General features: G+C 46.1%; 5 protein-coding genes across 5 annotated transcripts; 2 read left to right on the top strand and 3 right to left on the bottom strand.

Moving 5' to 3' along the window:
- Window positions 1–1,205: 1,205 nt before the first annotated feature.
- C8R40DRAFT_1085104 (pectin lyase fold/virulence factor) lies at window positions 1,206–3,334 on the bottom strand. The gene is made up of 5 exons (XM_046227319.1): window positions 2,696–3,334; window positions 2,346–2,642; window positions 2,143–2,266; window positions 1,935–2,031; window positions 1,206–1,861 (listed from the first exon to the last, which is right to left on the bottom strand). Exons 1-5 carry the CDS (start codon window positions 3,173–3,175, stop codon window positions 1,609–1,611), a joined length of 1,251 nt encoding a protein of 416 aa, XP_046090267.1. The 5' UTR covers window positions 3,176–3,334; the 3' UTR covers window positions 1,206–1,608.
- A 215-nt stretch (window positions 3,335–3,549) lies between these two features.
- On the top strand, window positions 3,550–4,824 carry C8R40DRAFT_579709 (uncharacterized protein). The gene is made up of 3 exons (XM_046235513.1): window positions 3,550–3,645; window positions 3,707–4,189; window positions 4,245–4,824. The coding sequence occupies exons 2-3, from the start codon at window positions 3,931–3,933 to the stop codon at window positions 4,640–4,642; spliced, it is 657 nt and encodes a 218-aa protein (XP_046090266.1). The 5' UTR covers window positions 3,550–3,645; window positions 3,707–3,930; the 3' UTR covers window positions 4,643–4,824.
- Window positions 4,825–5,005: 181 nt separating this feature from the next.
- C8R40DRAFT_1036312 (Oxysterol-binding protein-domain-containing protein) lies at window positions 5,006–7,562 on the bottom strand (the record flags this gene model as incomplete). Its single annotated transcript, XM_046223574.1, has 7 exons — window positions 5,006–5,080; window positions 5,114–5,863; window positions 6,136–6,398; window positions 6,456–6,534; window positions 6,595–6,731; window positions 6,812–7,063; window positions 7,154–7,562. The coding sequence occupies 7 exons, from the start codon at window positions 7,560–7,562 to the stop codon at window positions 5,006–5,008; spliced, it is 1,965 nt and encodes a 654-aa protein (XP_046090265.1).
- Window positions 7,563–11,866: 4,304 nt separating this feature from the next.
- C8R40DRAFT_577847 (uncharacterized protein) lies at window positions 11,867–12,757 on the top strand. Its single transcript, XM_046235510.1, has one exon. It carries the CDS (start codon window positions 12,025–12,027, stop codon window positions 12,517–12,519), a length of 495 nt encoding a protein of 164 aa, XP_046090264.1. The 5' UTR covers window positions 11,867–12,024; the 3' UTR covers window positions 12,520–12,757.
- A 1,163-nt stretch (window positions 12,758–13,920) lies between these two features.
- C8R40DRAFT_1066293 (uncharacterized protein) lies at window positions 13,921–14,966 on the bottom strand (the record flags this gene model as incomplete). The annotated part of the gene is made up of 6 exons (XM_046225762.1): window positions 13,921–13,994; window positions 14,049–14,071; window positions 14,218–14,257; window positions 14,343–14,367; window positions 14,573–14,708; window positions 14,905–14,966. The coding sequence occupies 6 exons, from the start codon at window positions 14,964–14,966 to the stop codon at window positions 13,921–13,923; spliced, it is 360 nt and encodes a 119-aa protein (XP_046090263.1).
- Between the last annotated feature and the right edge of the window lie 406 nt (window positions 14,967–15,372).

The raw sequence follows: 15,372 nt of genomic DNA, 5'->3' as shown, positions 1-15,372 counted from the left end.
GAATATTGGACGATTTTATGAAAGGCATTATCGAATGACATCGATGAATCCATCTTGAATTACTTCTGCTTCGTATTTGTACACGAATCGGATCATCCACTCGAAAGAGGAATACCCCCCAAGACGGTAAGCAAACTGTAAGCCAACAGATATAGAACAGTCTATACATACTTCAAGAATAGTGCCAATGTAGGCCAATGTATAGTAACATAAGGGAATGGCGGCGACTTTCCATGTCGATAGCCAGCGACAGCCTTAGAAGGGAGGGCGCCGCTTCCGGTGCCGAGCTGTGACCTTACTTCGAAGCACCCGAACTGGGAACAGAGAAAATCATGACCCTGAGAATCAAACTTGGGCCATGGAATTGCCAGAAGACGTGAAAAGGAGGATGGGCAGCTTGATAAGAGACCAATCTCCTGTCAAAGAAAGTAAAAATAAATCCGGTGAATGAACGACAGTAGACATCGGCGCTTGGGAGTTGGTATCGCATGAAAACATAAGTTTGCAAATCACTGCCGTTGTGGACAATCAACTATCACTTTTCGCTTCGCATCTTACCGCCATGGATAGGATAGGATAGGATATGAATCATACTGGCGAGGTCCGATTCCCGAACGACCAGTTTACCATGGTATTATGTAGTAGACCGGGTACCTGTATAGCCAGAACAAGCTGACAACTATAGCATTTGCGTCATTTTGTTTCTGGCTGCTGCAAACGCCAAAAATGCCATGGCACATACCGGCATATAATTCGGGAGCGAACATATCCTAGTGATATCTTCCATACCATCTCGTATCCCTCAGGCTGTGTCCTGACAACTCCCCGAATTCTTTTGTGGGCCAGATTCTGAGCTCGAGTGCACCGAACGCAATCACAATTTCACTTCTAGGAACTACATGGCCTACAGAAAGAGAAGAATCAGATATCGCTAGTCCTTTCTGAGCTACAGTGAAGTACACCTCGCTGTTGTGGAGAGTGTTATAATGCGATCTTTAGCGGTGAGTCTCCTACACAATCTGGAAATTTGAGTAGGATTTCCAGCGGATGGGTTGACCTCAATGTTGGAGCCTGTCATGGTCGAATTTACGGTGTACTTGTGCAACAATGCAGACTGTCATAGAGGCCTTCATAGAGGCAGGCCTGTCATTTGTAAACACGATGGTTGCTGCAATAGACTCAGTCCAAAAGAGTGAGAAAGAGTGTTCAGAAAATGAATTCAGCGCTTATATTGGCGATTATGTAATTTGAAGAGGCGTCTACTGGTCTACGCAAACCTATGCAGACAGAGCTTGGACCACTCAGGTTTTCCCCAAATCTGGCTGGGTTCAGGTTTGGGCCCTCCCCCTTGTCCCTTTCCCGCTTTTTTCTCTTCCCTTTTTTTTTCTTCTTTCATCGGCGATATTCACTCACTCGTACATTCCCAGTAGTTCAACAGCTGAGTATGATTACACGGGCCTTCTCTTTCTCTCCTGCACACGTCTCATGTTGTAGCATTATAGTAGACCACCACCAAGACATCCTAAACTAGTCCTTCAGTTCTTTTCTTTGCAGTCGGAACAAGCTCCCTATGTGTGACGAACTTCGCCCCTCCCTTTCCACAATACGTCACACGAAATAACTCACATCCACCCAATCCTCCCAATCGCTACCTACGGCACTAGAAATTGAATACTCCGCCGCCTCACTAGCGCTGGTGAGCTCTGTCGCCCAGCTCGCCCGCTCGAGATTAGACGCGCCGGGACCGGTAGTGTTGTAATCGGCGTTCAAGACATTATCAATACTGTCAGCTTCACCGTCCCACAGAGACCATAATGCGGGATTTGGAGCAACATCGAGGGTTGTAGATTCGAAAATGACTCTGAGAGATAAAGGACGAAGGGTTTGTTAAGTTAATACTATCTGAATCATGTTTCGAGAAATGGTCAGCTTACTTTGCGAAATCCGACCATGGCCTTCCGAAATAATACGTTCCGGCGACTGTAGATGGGGCTCCAGTACCTAAGACGACTGTATTCTGGTGGAAGACATCTAGTAAATTAAAAGAGTAGAACCATCAAGTCATTACGATTCAAATGTGGGAAAGAGTATTAGGGAAGGTAAAATGAGCAAGACGACAAGTCATAAACGAAGTGAACTCACAGCTTCCGCTATCGTCCGTCTCGCGCCCACTGGCAGTTATGCTTCCTCCTTCAGCTAGAACACCGATGGTATTTCCACCAAAATATGCCGAACCTTCACGACCGAAAATAAAATCGATACCGCCCTATTATATCAGCCTAAGCTTTAATTTTCTTTCCGAGGAGGGGGCTCAATAGCACCGTGCAGACCGTGCAGTGACTCACTTCAATATACCCCTTCAGATACACCTGCGTTCCCTCGTTCGCATACAATGTGTCTTGATACCCATAAAACCCACACCCATAGAACCCTACCTGGCTCCCGTACTGACTCAAAGCAATAGCCTGAACCCCAGGACCAAACGTGTTTTTGACGTTGACATTGTACATGCTAAAATTATCTTTATGTATCCGTAGTGTGCCGGAAGCGTCGTCGGACCCGGCGGTACTTGCAGGGGAGTTGAAGGTGATTGTGGCGGAATTAGAAGTGTAGGTGGTAGTGTCAGTCGTGTAGCCATAGATCTAGGGTAATAATTGATAACGCTTCTCATATTAGTCGTGATATATATACTCACCGTTAAGGGCCCCGTCCGAGTAATATCAACCTGTTCCGTATAAGTCCCCGGATAGATGAATAAACTTCGGCTCGAAGTCGAATCAGGGAACGAATTCAATGCCTCGGTGATTGTCGCAAATTCCCCGGACGTTGTGGTCCCTGCTCGGACGACGACTGCTCCAGTAGGAGGGGAAGTCCTGCTTGCTGCTAGGGCGAGTTGCACTGAGGCCGGCAGGAAGAGTAAAAATCGGAAGAGGAGAAGAGAGTAACGAGAGCTGGGATTTGGAGAAAACCTCATTGCTTTGTGTGATGTGTGATGAAGGAGAAGGCAGAAGAACCTACACTCATTGCTGGGCGGTACATGCTGATTTATAGTTGTCGAATCACCTTCGGACAACGATGACGGGGCACCACCTGAGCGAAGAAAGGGCCGGTGTTGCGGTCCGCCTATGCCTATGCCTGTGTATGTCGCTGTGTGTATCGTGTGGTTGTCATGCATGTGGTCAAGTTTGAGGAAAAATACTGGATCAACCAAGTATCAGATTCCTACACAGTAGATAGACGTGAGCAACGATTTCACTCTAAGTAATATGATCTAGAGGCTAGAGGATGAACTACATAGGATGAAGCGTCGTTCCGAAAAAGTTGAAACGACAGAAGTCGTCGTGGGAACTTGGGCCTTTGCTTACTTTTTTCCCCAATCGCCAGGTCGATTTGCTGGTCAATCTCGCCATTGGTATGCTTCGATCGTATCCTGACTCTTTCTTTTGAAGGCACCGCATTACTTTGTGCAATGTTCAACTTGAAATGGCTCACCTGGATCACTCACTATGTTTAGGATAACCATGCAACCATTATCTTTGCTCGTCGCTTTAATTTTCGTCCCAATGATTCATCAATATTTTGTCCTTGCATTTCCTTTATCACTCAACAGTACACACTCAAGATAATTCAAAGAACGAGGAGAAGGTGAATTCCGTTCCATTGCAATGCCCAACGGGTTGTACATACCGAAACTTCCATAAAAAAGGCACCATCCAGAATATTCGAATTCTGTCTTTGTTTCTTGGGAACACACCTGGTCGCAATGGCTGCCGCACTGAGTTCGATGAAAATTTTAAGGCTGGGTCAAAAGTGCTCAAACGCCGAACCGTATTCGTACCCACTCCAAGGGAGGATTCATTTCAGGATCCTTCAAGGCAACACGAAGTGCGAACCGGAAGATCCTCGAAAGATTGGATCAGGTCTGCACAAATGATGATATTCTATACTTACAACCTACTACTTGAGCTACATGAATTTGTAAAAAGCCCGGAACCGGAGGTCTCCGACGTGAACTTGGATCTCGGACCACAGGGGATATTTATGCATCGCATGCATCTGCTGTTAAGTCGCGGAGGTAGCGGAGGAGGCTTACCTGTGAATAAGGAGGATTTCCAGCCCTATACAAAGATCCTAACACAGCTTCCCTTTGACTATAAAAAACCACCGTCTGAGAGAATACGTCCCTCCAGTGGGTAGTTGTTTCCTCTCACAATAAACATGCTATAACTTGAAAACATTTGTAGATTCGCCACTTCAATTGGTGCAATTCTTTCTCATACACGAACAGAATCGCCGACCTTTTCGATGCTTCAAGGAAGAAGACACTGTCGGGCGCGATGAATCCTGGACCTTCGTCTTAAAAAATACAGTCGGGGGCCTATGGGGACTTCAAGCAACAATGGAACCTAACGGAACTTGGGTCTATGCAGGAGAAGAGAAGAGAAACTATGTACACATTAAGCAAGACATCACCTTCTATGCGATACTCTTAGGCTCGTTGAAAGCGACACCGGATACAGTCAAAACCGTTCTTACACGGCTCAGACAGGTTCCTGCAGATGTCAATTTGCTATATTTCGCGAATCTGTATGAAGCGGCGGAGGAAATGGTGAAGTCTCCAGAGTTTTCGAACCTCAACTAGATTGGACAAAAATTCTTCCCTAAATGGAAGAGATGTTGATCAAGGGTGGTAGCGCAGAATGTTTTGCAGTCACAGAGACAGAGAAGTTGCGGTACAAGGAGGTGTTGAAGCAATATCGATCCAAGGATACACCCCGAACAGCACCACCCTAGGACACCGCAGCTACAATCTTCTGGAACTCCTCTATTTGAACTTATTAATGAGTACCGACCTGTATCGAGTCGACATTTCCATGATAACTATCATAATTACATACAACGATTAAGTTACAAACTGCTTTTCCGTCTACGTGCGTCGTAGAGACTCAAGCTTCCGATTCCGACCTAGTTGATAATATCCATCCTATGCTAACGCTCGTTTTGCCTAATAATCAACCTTTCTCATCTCATCGGGCTCATCAACAAATATATCCTCGACGCCCCTCCATTTTGCCTTCCCCTCCTTCTTCTCTTCCTCCTTCTCACTCGCAACTTCCTGTATTTCTTTCCAAACCCTTTCCCTCTCCACCCAATACTCTAATGCCCTTTTCTTATTGTCTTCCTCAGTTACAACTCTCAAAGGCATCCAGACCCTCTCCCCTGTATCCCCATCCGTCTCTGCAACAAACCACCTCGGCTGATGACGATGTGTCGCTCCTTCGTTCTCCTTTTCCTTTCTCCTCCTCGTAGCTCTCTGTTTCTCCTCCTGCTGGCCCTTCAATACATTTGCTAAATCCCACAACCCCATCTCGAACGCTCGTTGATCAGGTCGGAGGCGGGAGTCAGTTGGTGGGAGGTAGGTTCTCAGTGAGCGGACCTCGGAAGATCGCGTTGAGATTTCTGTAGAAGTTGTCGGTAGAGTTGGGAGGTCATTCAATGTGAGAGCAAACGGCGTAAGATTAAACGGCGTCCCTGATGGTTTTGGAGTGTTCCGCCAGAGGAGGATGTACTGTTGTGTAGGTGGGGAGTTTGTATTGTCAAGGTTAAGCGTAATGTCAGTATTGGAAGTCTCCCGCGTTGGTGCACATCCAGGACCTCTAGGACCTCCACTGCCAGATCCATATAGTCCGCCATTTCCCGCAGGACGCATGACGAGCTGCGAATCCCACTTTCCGGCAATCTCATACACGACAAACCCTTGTGAGGAAACGACTTGACCGGCTATTTCATAGGCGTCCTTCCCTCTCCATCCTCGAGGCTTGAATGTGAGTACACATTGGTCGTTTGTGAGGTGGTTTTTGATCTAGAGGAGGATGAGCCGTGGTCGAATAGAGAAAGTCGATGAGAAGACAATCGGTGATAAACGAGAAGAAGTGAAGAAGGTCGGAGGAAGTTGGAGGAAAGTGAGAGAGAAATATGAGCGTGCAGAGTAACTAAATCGAACGAACGGAGTTCCTCTGGAAGAATAAAATGAAGGACCGCAAAAACTCGATGCAGAGGGATGTGCCCCGAGAATTCAAACCAACCCAAAGAAAAGGACACGAAAAACGAAATCACAATGAGATGGATACTCACAACCATATCGCCATAATGATCTATAGTGGGTGACCCCAGGATAAAGCCTGATACATTTGTTGTGACTTTTTTCCACGTGTAATGTTCTAGCACCATTTCTCCACCGTCTTCCTCGTCCCGCACCAAGGGTAACTTACCAGTCACCCACGCCTTGGGAATCCTTAGCTGCACATGTGCAACTCCCGTAGGTCGAATTTCAAAGCTCTTACCCATGAATTTATTTTGAGCGTCGACTTCACCGTAGTATCTCCACCCAGTCCTTCCTGTCTTCACGGTTCTGTTGAGATCGTTATTATCCTCGCTCTCAACCATCCCAAGACTTTCTGCCCAACATGCACTGATGGGAGGATGATGGCTGACTTGCTCAGATACGTATCTGTACCCCTGTTTGCCTTGTTTCTCTTGTTGTTCATGTATTTCCTTCTTCCTCTCTCCCTCGAAATCATCCCCTAAGCAAACATACTCAAACGTCTCGCCAAGCATCGGATTGAACGGCTTCGCGATCCTCCCGATTGTGGAACTATAATTCGACATTGCGAACGCAGCGATGTAAGCTATCCGGAGGTGCGGGGAGGGAGTTGAGGAGGCGATGTCCACTGAAGAGAAGGGAGAGAGAAGAGGATCACAGAACAATGAGCTTAAGAGTTCTTGGAAGAAAGATGATGTTTATACTCACAACACTCTGAGAACTCCATATCCTCAGCCATCCTCTGCAACATACTCGTCGGCTCGTTGAAATAGACAGGGAACGAGATCTTTGTGAGGTCTTTTCCGATACTATTTTTGAGCGCGGACCAAAGGGAGGTTGCAGGTCGTTCGGCACGAATGGGGAGAGAAGCGCGGAGGTGGGCGTAAGGGGAGTAGGAGGCGAAAGGAGATGAGGCAAAAGTAGAAGTGACAGAGGAGATAAACACATTCGAAAGTGGATCTGAGGCGGTAAGAGAGGTAGATGTGGATATCGAGGAACTTGGAGTCGCCGTCGCCGTCGCATACCCAGCCGTAGTGACACTCGACATACTGGAGGTTAATGACGTTGGTGCTGTTTGCTGTAACTGAGCAGGTACGACCAAGTTCGGAATATTGTTTGCCTCAATGGCGTCGAAAAATTCATCTTCGTCGTCGTCGTCTTCTAAGTTATCGTCTTCATCTTCTACGTCGTCAGTATCCTCTCTGTCTTCTCTATCACCTTCACTTGTGGTGGATAAACCCTCTGGCAGAACCGAAGGATCTAGATAGTATCCCAACGCAGTCGGGGTTCTCAGCTCATCTTCTCCTGTCAAGGCACCGCTCGTAGTTGTGCTCGCAGCCGTTGGACTCGTTGGGCCACTCCCGAGAACCCTACTCCCCCTCTTCAAACTATTGAAATTCCTACTCGTTCTTTTCAATTGCCTCTCCAAGCCCACCTCCTCCTCCAAAACTACTTTCATACTCTCCTCCCACGCCTTTTGTGCACGTTTCGCTTGCTTCACGGTGGCTTCCAGCTTTTTCCGAGCTGTCTCGGAAGAACGAAGTGATTCTTTGGTGGCGCGGAGGGATTGCTTGGTGGTACGGAGAGATTTGCGTGTTCGAGATAGGGAAGAACGCGTGCCGGAAAGACGCTGTTTGGTAGATGTGAGGTTGGTTAGGAGGTGGGACTCGCGAGAGGCAGTCATAGAGATGTAGGTTGACACGAGATTTTTGAGGGATTGAAGGGATGAGGAGGACTGCTGAGTCGTTATGATTTCAATCTGGTCGAAAATGAGCCTGGTTTGTTGGGAGTAAATATCTGAGTACGGGAGTGGCAAAGACACCACATCGTCGTCGCCGTTGTTGTTATCTAGATCGTGTTCCTCGTCATGTTCTTCGTACTCGATGTCGTCCTCCATCTCCTCCCCCTCGGGATCCTCATCCTCATCATCATCATCAGAATACCCAAACCTCGAATTTGCCTTCTTGGAAGCCCTCGAAGTCCTTGACATTCCCGACATCCGGGACTCGACCTCGCTGTGTATACCGTGGAGATTTTTATGCAAACTCTCCACGTCTGAGGGCGAATTAACGAGATCCATACTGGATTTGTTATCGGCAAAATTTGGTTTGCGTTTCTTCCGTATAGTAGAAAGCCCACCAATGAGACTATTTGAAATGCTGTTGGAAATACTCGTCCGTGTTGAGGGCGGAGGAGGTAAGGAGGTTGTTGTAGTCGTCGCGGTCGTTGCGGGCGCCGTAAACGCTGAGTGACTTGAGCTACTAGTCCTCGCCACTGATGAAGATGAAGACGCGACCTGGCCCGTTGGGCTTGATTGCGGTTGCTGCTGCTGAGACCAAACTTTCCACTCGCCAATCGCTCCGATCCACCGGGCAGCTTCGACAGGATGATTCGCTTTCATATACCATTTTTGCGATACCGAGCTAGTCGTGCTCGTGGTAGCAGAGTATCCAGAGTATACTTCGAACCTGAGTTTGTCCGAAGGTGAAACTATGCAACAATTCATAAGAGTTAAAAAATGCGATCGGATAGTAAAAACATACCTTTAACAACAACACTCTTTATCGAAATCGACCCTCTCGACGCGACAGTTTCGTCTTCTTGCCGACGATAATAGCTCAACACACCACCTCTGAGTACGAACCAGCGCGGATTGTACCCTTTCGCAAGGTTTGTGTATTTCAGAAGATAGCCCTTTAGTGGAGGAGGTGGAGAAGGTAACGGTGAGAAAGGTGATTGTGCAATATTTGCGTCTAGGATATCGTATAAATTCCACTGATTAGTAGGTGCACCATTAGCATGCGAATTGAAATGAATCACCTCTTTCGCTTCTTTCGTTCCTTTTGCTCGTCATGATTTGCTCCTCCAGATGGCCCAGTAGTGACGGTGATATGCCAAATGTTGAACACGGTATGGATCGTGTATGATGAGCAATCGTGTATTTCGCAGTCTTGATGAAAGACAAAAACGGGAGGGAGATCCTCTTAGGGTCGGTTTGGACTGATACTGTACTTATCCAATAGTTGTCGTTATTAATTAGTTAGTTGTTGAAGTAGTGAAGGTTGAAATTCGAACTGATGTCGAGACAAGACAAGAAGATTCGCAACAGCTGGCAAAGATTTACGCGTAAAGATGAGAAGCAAAAGAATTAGCAAAATCAGCCGACGGCAAGAATACCTTGGATAGGTCATTTCACACACGTGGCACTGGTAGCATTATTATTATGTAATACAATTTCCGAGCGCCCACATATGGCTCGGTCAAAGCAAGCTATACCGAACAACAGAATGATATCATATGTCGGCTAATCTTTAACAGCTAGCAGGAGTCTGTCCGCCAAGACGCCTGACTGAGCCAGGCGTGTAGAGACATGTAGTCGGACATAAATAAATAGCTAGGCAGGCTGGTTTGCGTGGTGGTTGGCGGGCTACCAGAAAGGGAATTGAAAGGGGGGGCGACATGAAGCATCTATAGATTATAGATTGATAAAACTAAAACTAAAGTTCAAAGTTTAGAAGAAGCAAAGTGAGCAAAAGGTCTAAACACTTGGACGGATGCACGCAATAACCGCCAACGTCGGCAGAGAACATTGCTCCACAGTACCCCATCACACCAGACATCACAGAAGGAACTGACAGATGGAAGAAACTTGGATAGAAATTGCTCATAATTGACTGGTGTGATATAGCTTTTAGGAAGCTTCACGAAGGGTGATAAAGGGTCCACTGAGCACCACTGAGATACTTGCATTAACTTGTAGCGAACTATACTGTACCTAGGAATATCTAGATAGACAAGTAGTACAGTGTGCCAATGATTCAGTGACTTTATTGAATGTTGAATTCTGATAGTCTCATCGCAAGATATTAGAGAAGAATGTGTCACAAGAGTGAAGGAAGGAGAGAGAGTCAATTCGTACTAATCATCGTCCACCTTTACATTTGCGGGAGTTGACTTTAATGGGTCCAATATCAATCATAAGATTCCTCGCAGTGACACTGGATTACTTGATTGAATGTATTTGGCTGATGCACTTTCCAAGGCGAGCCTTGATAATGGCATTACAGTACAGGACGATCAGAATCAATTGCACGAGCTCCAATACACGAGGTGGAAGAAATTTGAACAGAATAAACCTCTTGCACAGCTAGCCGTAGGCGAAGACAGAAATTGAGTTTGAAGATGCGGCCTCAAGGATTAACTCAAGAAATCCATAGCGAACAAAAGCATGGGAGGACAGCTGTAAGGATTCTTGACAGTCAGAAACCCAGTGAAGTGGCAGTTGCTGAACATTCGGAATTTCGGTGCTTGTTTCAAATCACACCATAAACAAAAATCACCTGTGGTTCTGTGGAGAAACCTCTGGAGAAATTTACCTGGAAACTCCTTCACGTCCACATTCGAAGGATCCAATACCCCCTCCAACGACAAAAATGACCTTGCCCGGCCCCTCCGAGTCACAACATCCCTGATACGATCCAGTCTAACACATCACCTCTTCGTCCGAACTCTCCGCCTGCCTGCAAATGTATCCCAAGGCGATAGACAAGTTGAAAGGTGTACTTGCTGGTTCCGATGAACGTGGTGTCGAGTTTCTGGTGATTTGAGTGGTGCGTTTACTGGAAATGGATGGACTGGAGAGGATTCCTTTGACTAGAGAGTGTAGGAGATATAGTAAAGTTATTAATTATTGCCTGCGACCTTCAAATCGAACCTACATGCCCATGCCCACACAGGCATGTATCCTTCGCAATCGTTTACGCCGTTATTCCAATGAATTTCCTTGAATTTCCTATGCATGCGTTGATTACTATGATCACTCATAATGACATTCTTCTATTCGTCAAATATTATAATCGGAGCTAATGTGAGCGCACTCGAATATGAGGCTCACCAAGGACCTGCGTAGCACTCGGTGACAGAAACAACGATGAGGCCTGATGAGGCCCGTCGTGGTTCGATGCCCGTATTCCGACTTGTGGTGTGAGATGTTATATATCATAACATATGATATCATAGAGGTGTGATTGTCTGTTTGACACACTCACTGAGCCCAGAAAGTCTGTTTGTTTCTCCCATGTCACATACGGTCTCTCCCATGGCAACCAACCTGCGGGAATCCACATACAACGTGTTTCATTCAAAGTGCAGCGATGCATCCTATCGGGGGTCCTGTATAACCGGTATGAATGCAACTTGTTGCATGGTCTGCGGTGGGTCTGCGGCAATTAGATCATGAGTTGACTGCGGACTGAAGAGCAAAATCAATATCTTCAAATACCCAGACATCGACTGGTTCAAAGTTTGAAACCTTACCCCCTAAGGGTCCCAACGTCTCCACGTCTCAACTCTCTCGAGTCTAGGGGACTGTTGACGATAAGGAAGATAGTCGGTTGTGGAGCTCTTGTGTCATTGATTCATTCTCTTCGGCGATACATGCTTATAGCCTCTCTTTTGACCTGTCTGTGCGCAGCAACCCCATACCCCTCTTTGCAGCTCCCCTCCTTCCATCCAATCCATTCTATTCCCCGAGCTTTCTAAAGTCGGCCTTCCACTACTACAGACACTATGACATCCAAACCAGCCTCATCCAATCCGTTGTGTACAGCATCCAGCGCCAGGGTAGTTGCGAGGCGCAAGGCGAAGCTGAACGTATATTTTAGAGAGGAGTGTGAAGATAGGAGGTACGTTCACAGTACACTGCAGTCCGGTCCTCATTGTTTCCAGTAGTGAACATTAATTTCTTCCGCGCATCGACTGACGAATTCGTCTGATTATAGTGTTTCCGATGAAGACCAAAAAGTACTCGCAGCACATTTTGCTTCGTTTATGGAAGATTATATCGTGAAGACGACGCCGGAATATGAGGTAGCAGGAGTCGGGTTTCGGTTGCAAGATATTTTTGATGCCGACCACAAGGCATGGCAAATCTTCAGGGCTCAGGTGAGACCGTCGAAATCAGTGTCATTAAATCATTGAGTATATACTCGTACCAGAAATTCCCATGCGAACCTACATCACTCATAAAGATCACCTTCGAGTCCATAACAAAGCCCACACTGAAGAACACCAACCCCTCTGCTCCTCTTACTCCTTCACTCAACAAAACCTTTAAGAATATCCATCATTCCTCGCAACCGAGTTCTGTATCCAATCTACAGGGAGTTTCACAGCAAATGATGACAACGCGTGACAGCAAGGTAAAGCCTAGATCGCCTACGCGCATGGTCAGGTGGAAAAGAGAAAAATCTTCGTTGTTGAAAGGCGTTTTGGTGTCGAATGCGAGTAAGATATCAACCACGTACGAAGGCCAGCATATTCAAATCCCCAGTTCAAACACCAATTCGAGTGCAGGAAGTTTGCTGGAGAAGGAACTAATGTCCGGACATTTTATTCAATCGTCTACTATGGCATAATTTTCTTTCTTTCCGTCCCACTGCGTATAAATTAATTACCATGCATATACAATACATAACGCGAACAATACAGACCTTCTTATCGTTCAATGCAACACTGCACTCGTATACTAGTCCAGGATAAACCTCACAATCCGAATAGTGATTGAAAAACAAAATGGATTCGGTCGGTGCAGTGAAATCCGGTTTTTCGGCAATAGTCGGCACTGGTAAGCGCTGAGTCTTACAGAGCTGCACTCCTCATTTTTCCTTTTCTTTTACACGATCAACATTTCTCTTTGGCATTCGAAAGGAGGCCCAGATCTTACGCGCTCCAGACTCGCTGGTCTGAAGCCTCGCCACATGCTCGAATCATACGCCCGTGAACACAGGCCTAGTAGAAAAGTGTCCTGGCCATACAGATTCCTCGCACAAAGATGGAGTCCTAGTCAATTGCAGATTTGGACAATATTTGTTAGTCTCGACGGAATTTCCAAATTCCTACAGACATATGCACTAGAAGTACACACTATCCAAGATATCAATCGTCGGCTCCGGTGCGTCAATCCACACATATACACAGCTATCATGAACGTCCTCTTGCTGATCTTGGCAGTTTCTGTTTTATAAGACTTTATTTGAACGCATTGGTTTGAGATCATGCCCAAGTAAAGAGATTGAGCGTTGAACGTTGAACCTTCGTGCCTACCATGTGAGCGAACAGTAAACGCTTCTTATTCTTTTTATTTCCCCTTCTTCTACTCCATTGGCAGTGGCACAACGAAATTCGGCAACTAACCGCGACGTATGAAGTTCCCAAAACCGGTGAACAAGGAGTGGACGACCTTAACAAACAGGCGGGTATTGCTATCGGGTAATAAGCCTCGATTCCATTTGGTTTATCTGTAATGTTCCTTATGCTCTGCAATCTTTTCATGTGCCCTTCGCCGTCATGCATTTCATTCCTCTGACTATGAAGAACCGTGTTCACCGGGGCTCAATGAATCTCTGGTTCGAGTGGTTGAGCCTCGGGGCAAAGATAATAGTTACAAAACAGGGTAGGTGTGTTTTACAAAGAGTTCCGAAATTTGGTTTCTCCCTCTTTCACTTGCTTTTGCTTCTGTTTTCTGTCCTCGGTCTCGTCCGAACCATGACTGAGGTGACAGCGTACTTCGCGGCTTTCCAGCTGGGGTTACTTTTTCTCCTTGTACTCTTTCCAAGTCACAATTTGACTCAAGCCCACACTGGATATCTGATCCGTGAGCTGCCAATGAGAGCCGGAATCGGAATCGGAAAGGTTGTGTCATTCAGTGTCGAAAAGGGCCCCTCGTGACGGTGCCTCGTCTGGGTCGCATTTAATGACATCAATGATGATAGATTGGTGATGAGGTTTGATCATTTGTTTTTTCTTGACGCTTCAGATTATCGCTTCAAGCAAGGCATATTGTGTACAGTCGACTCCCTCTTAACCCATACCCCTCCGTGGAGGTCCAGACCTATGGGTTATGGGAGAGTATGGGTTTATGGGGTGGTCACACCAAGTGACATACGTGACGATTTGCCTAATCGGGAGCTGTAACACCCCATACATGGGTTATGTTAGCTCAAAATTAGTGTAAATCGACCATTTTATTGGTTTTGTATTACAGGGTTTTGCATAATTCCGTGAAAACAGGGTTTTTTTTTCCTACTTCGGTCCGATTTTTGAATGTTCCGGACCCAACTTTGATGTCGACCCGACGTGGCAACAACGACCACACTGTTATTACATTAGTGCCTCTTAATTGTTAGAAAACTTCAATATATGACAGCAGCCTCTCAATGCTAAGCTTTTTAGTCAATACCTGCTGGATCCTGTTCTTTTTGCAGCTATTCCAGTAAATTTTAGGTGCATGTACATCGTGAGGAGACAGTGTGCAGAGGTATGGCGCTGTTACTGGGCACGACGCCAAGCAGTCAGCTGTCAGGCCGGAGATCTCGGTCGAAGTCGCTTATGGGCGGTCCGGTAAAAAAAATTTCCCATTTTCACGGAATTATGCAAAGGGCTGTAATTTTGTGCCAATTGTTTACTTACTGATCCCATTTTGGGAGTATCAAATGCAATGATAGCAATCGAGGTATGGGTTATGGTAAAAATATAGCGGAGATTACCCCCAAAAAGGTATGGATTATGGGGTATGGGAGAGTTATGGGTTATGCATTGCATTTCCCTGCAAACGAGGTCGGTAACCCAGGAAATGTATGGAGTATAAGGGAGTATGGGTTTATAGGGGTATGGGTTAAGAGGGAGTTGACTGTACTCATACACATGAGATGTGTGCTAATCAAGTAGGAAAGTACCGAGAAGTCAAGGATTCATTGAGCGATAAATAAAGAAGCGAGCAGAAGGTCTAACATCATACTCACAGCATTGGTTTCCTGTACCACTGCAGGAATGATCCCACAGTCCTCGGACGCTGTTGGACCATGATGCTCGAACTAATCACTTTGTGTACACTACTAAGAAATCTACAAAGTAGATCGTCGGAATAGAAAAGGAGAGGAGCACAAGAGTCATGACCTCTAGTACAAAATACTATCTACAGGGTGTCAAAAAATTCCCAACACAGGTCCGTGCTGGTCCGTGTAAACGAGGTCTTTAAATATTTGTGTCCAGGTACTTTCGAATGCACCATCCGTCGACATATGAGTTAATCTTTTGTAATTCACCTCACGTCTCTGGCCACAAGGACCTAAGGGTAAGTATGATTGGGACGGCAAATACAGTCGAGGGTCGGAAGATTTGTGTTGAGCAAGGATTTAGGAAATGGATCATGACAAAACAACAATTGAACCGTAGACAAAACGTTAGTCATTCAGCAACTCGGAAAAAAA

The sequence above is a fragment of the Lentinula edodes genome (genome assembly GCF_021015755.1).
Source record: "Lentinula edodes strain Le(Bin) 0899 ss11 chromosome Unknown C8R40scaffold_4, whole genome shotgun sequence".
Lineage (NCBI taxonomy): Eukaryota > Fungi > Basidiomycota > Agaricomycetes > Agaricales > Omphalotaceae > Lentinula > Lentinula edodes.
The sequence above is the reverse complement of the archived record's forward strand: the minus strand, read 5'-3'. Positions and strand labels throughout refer to the sequence as shown.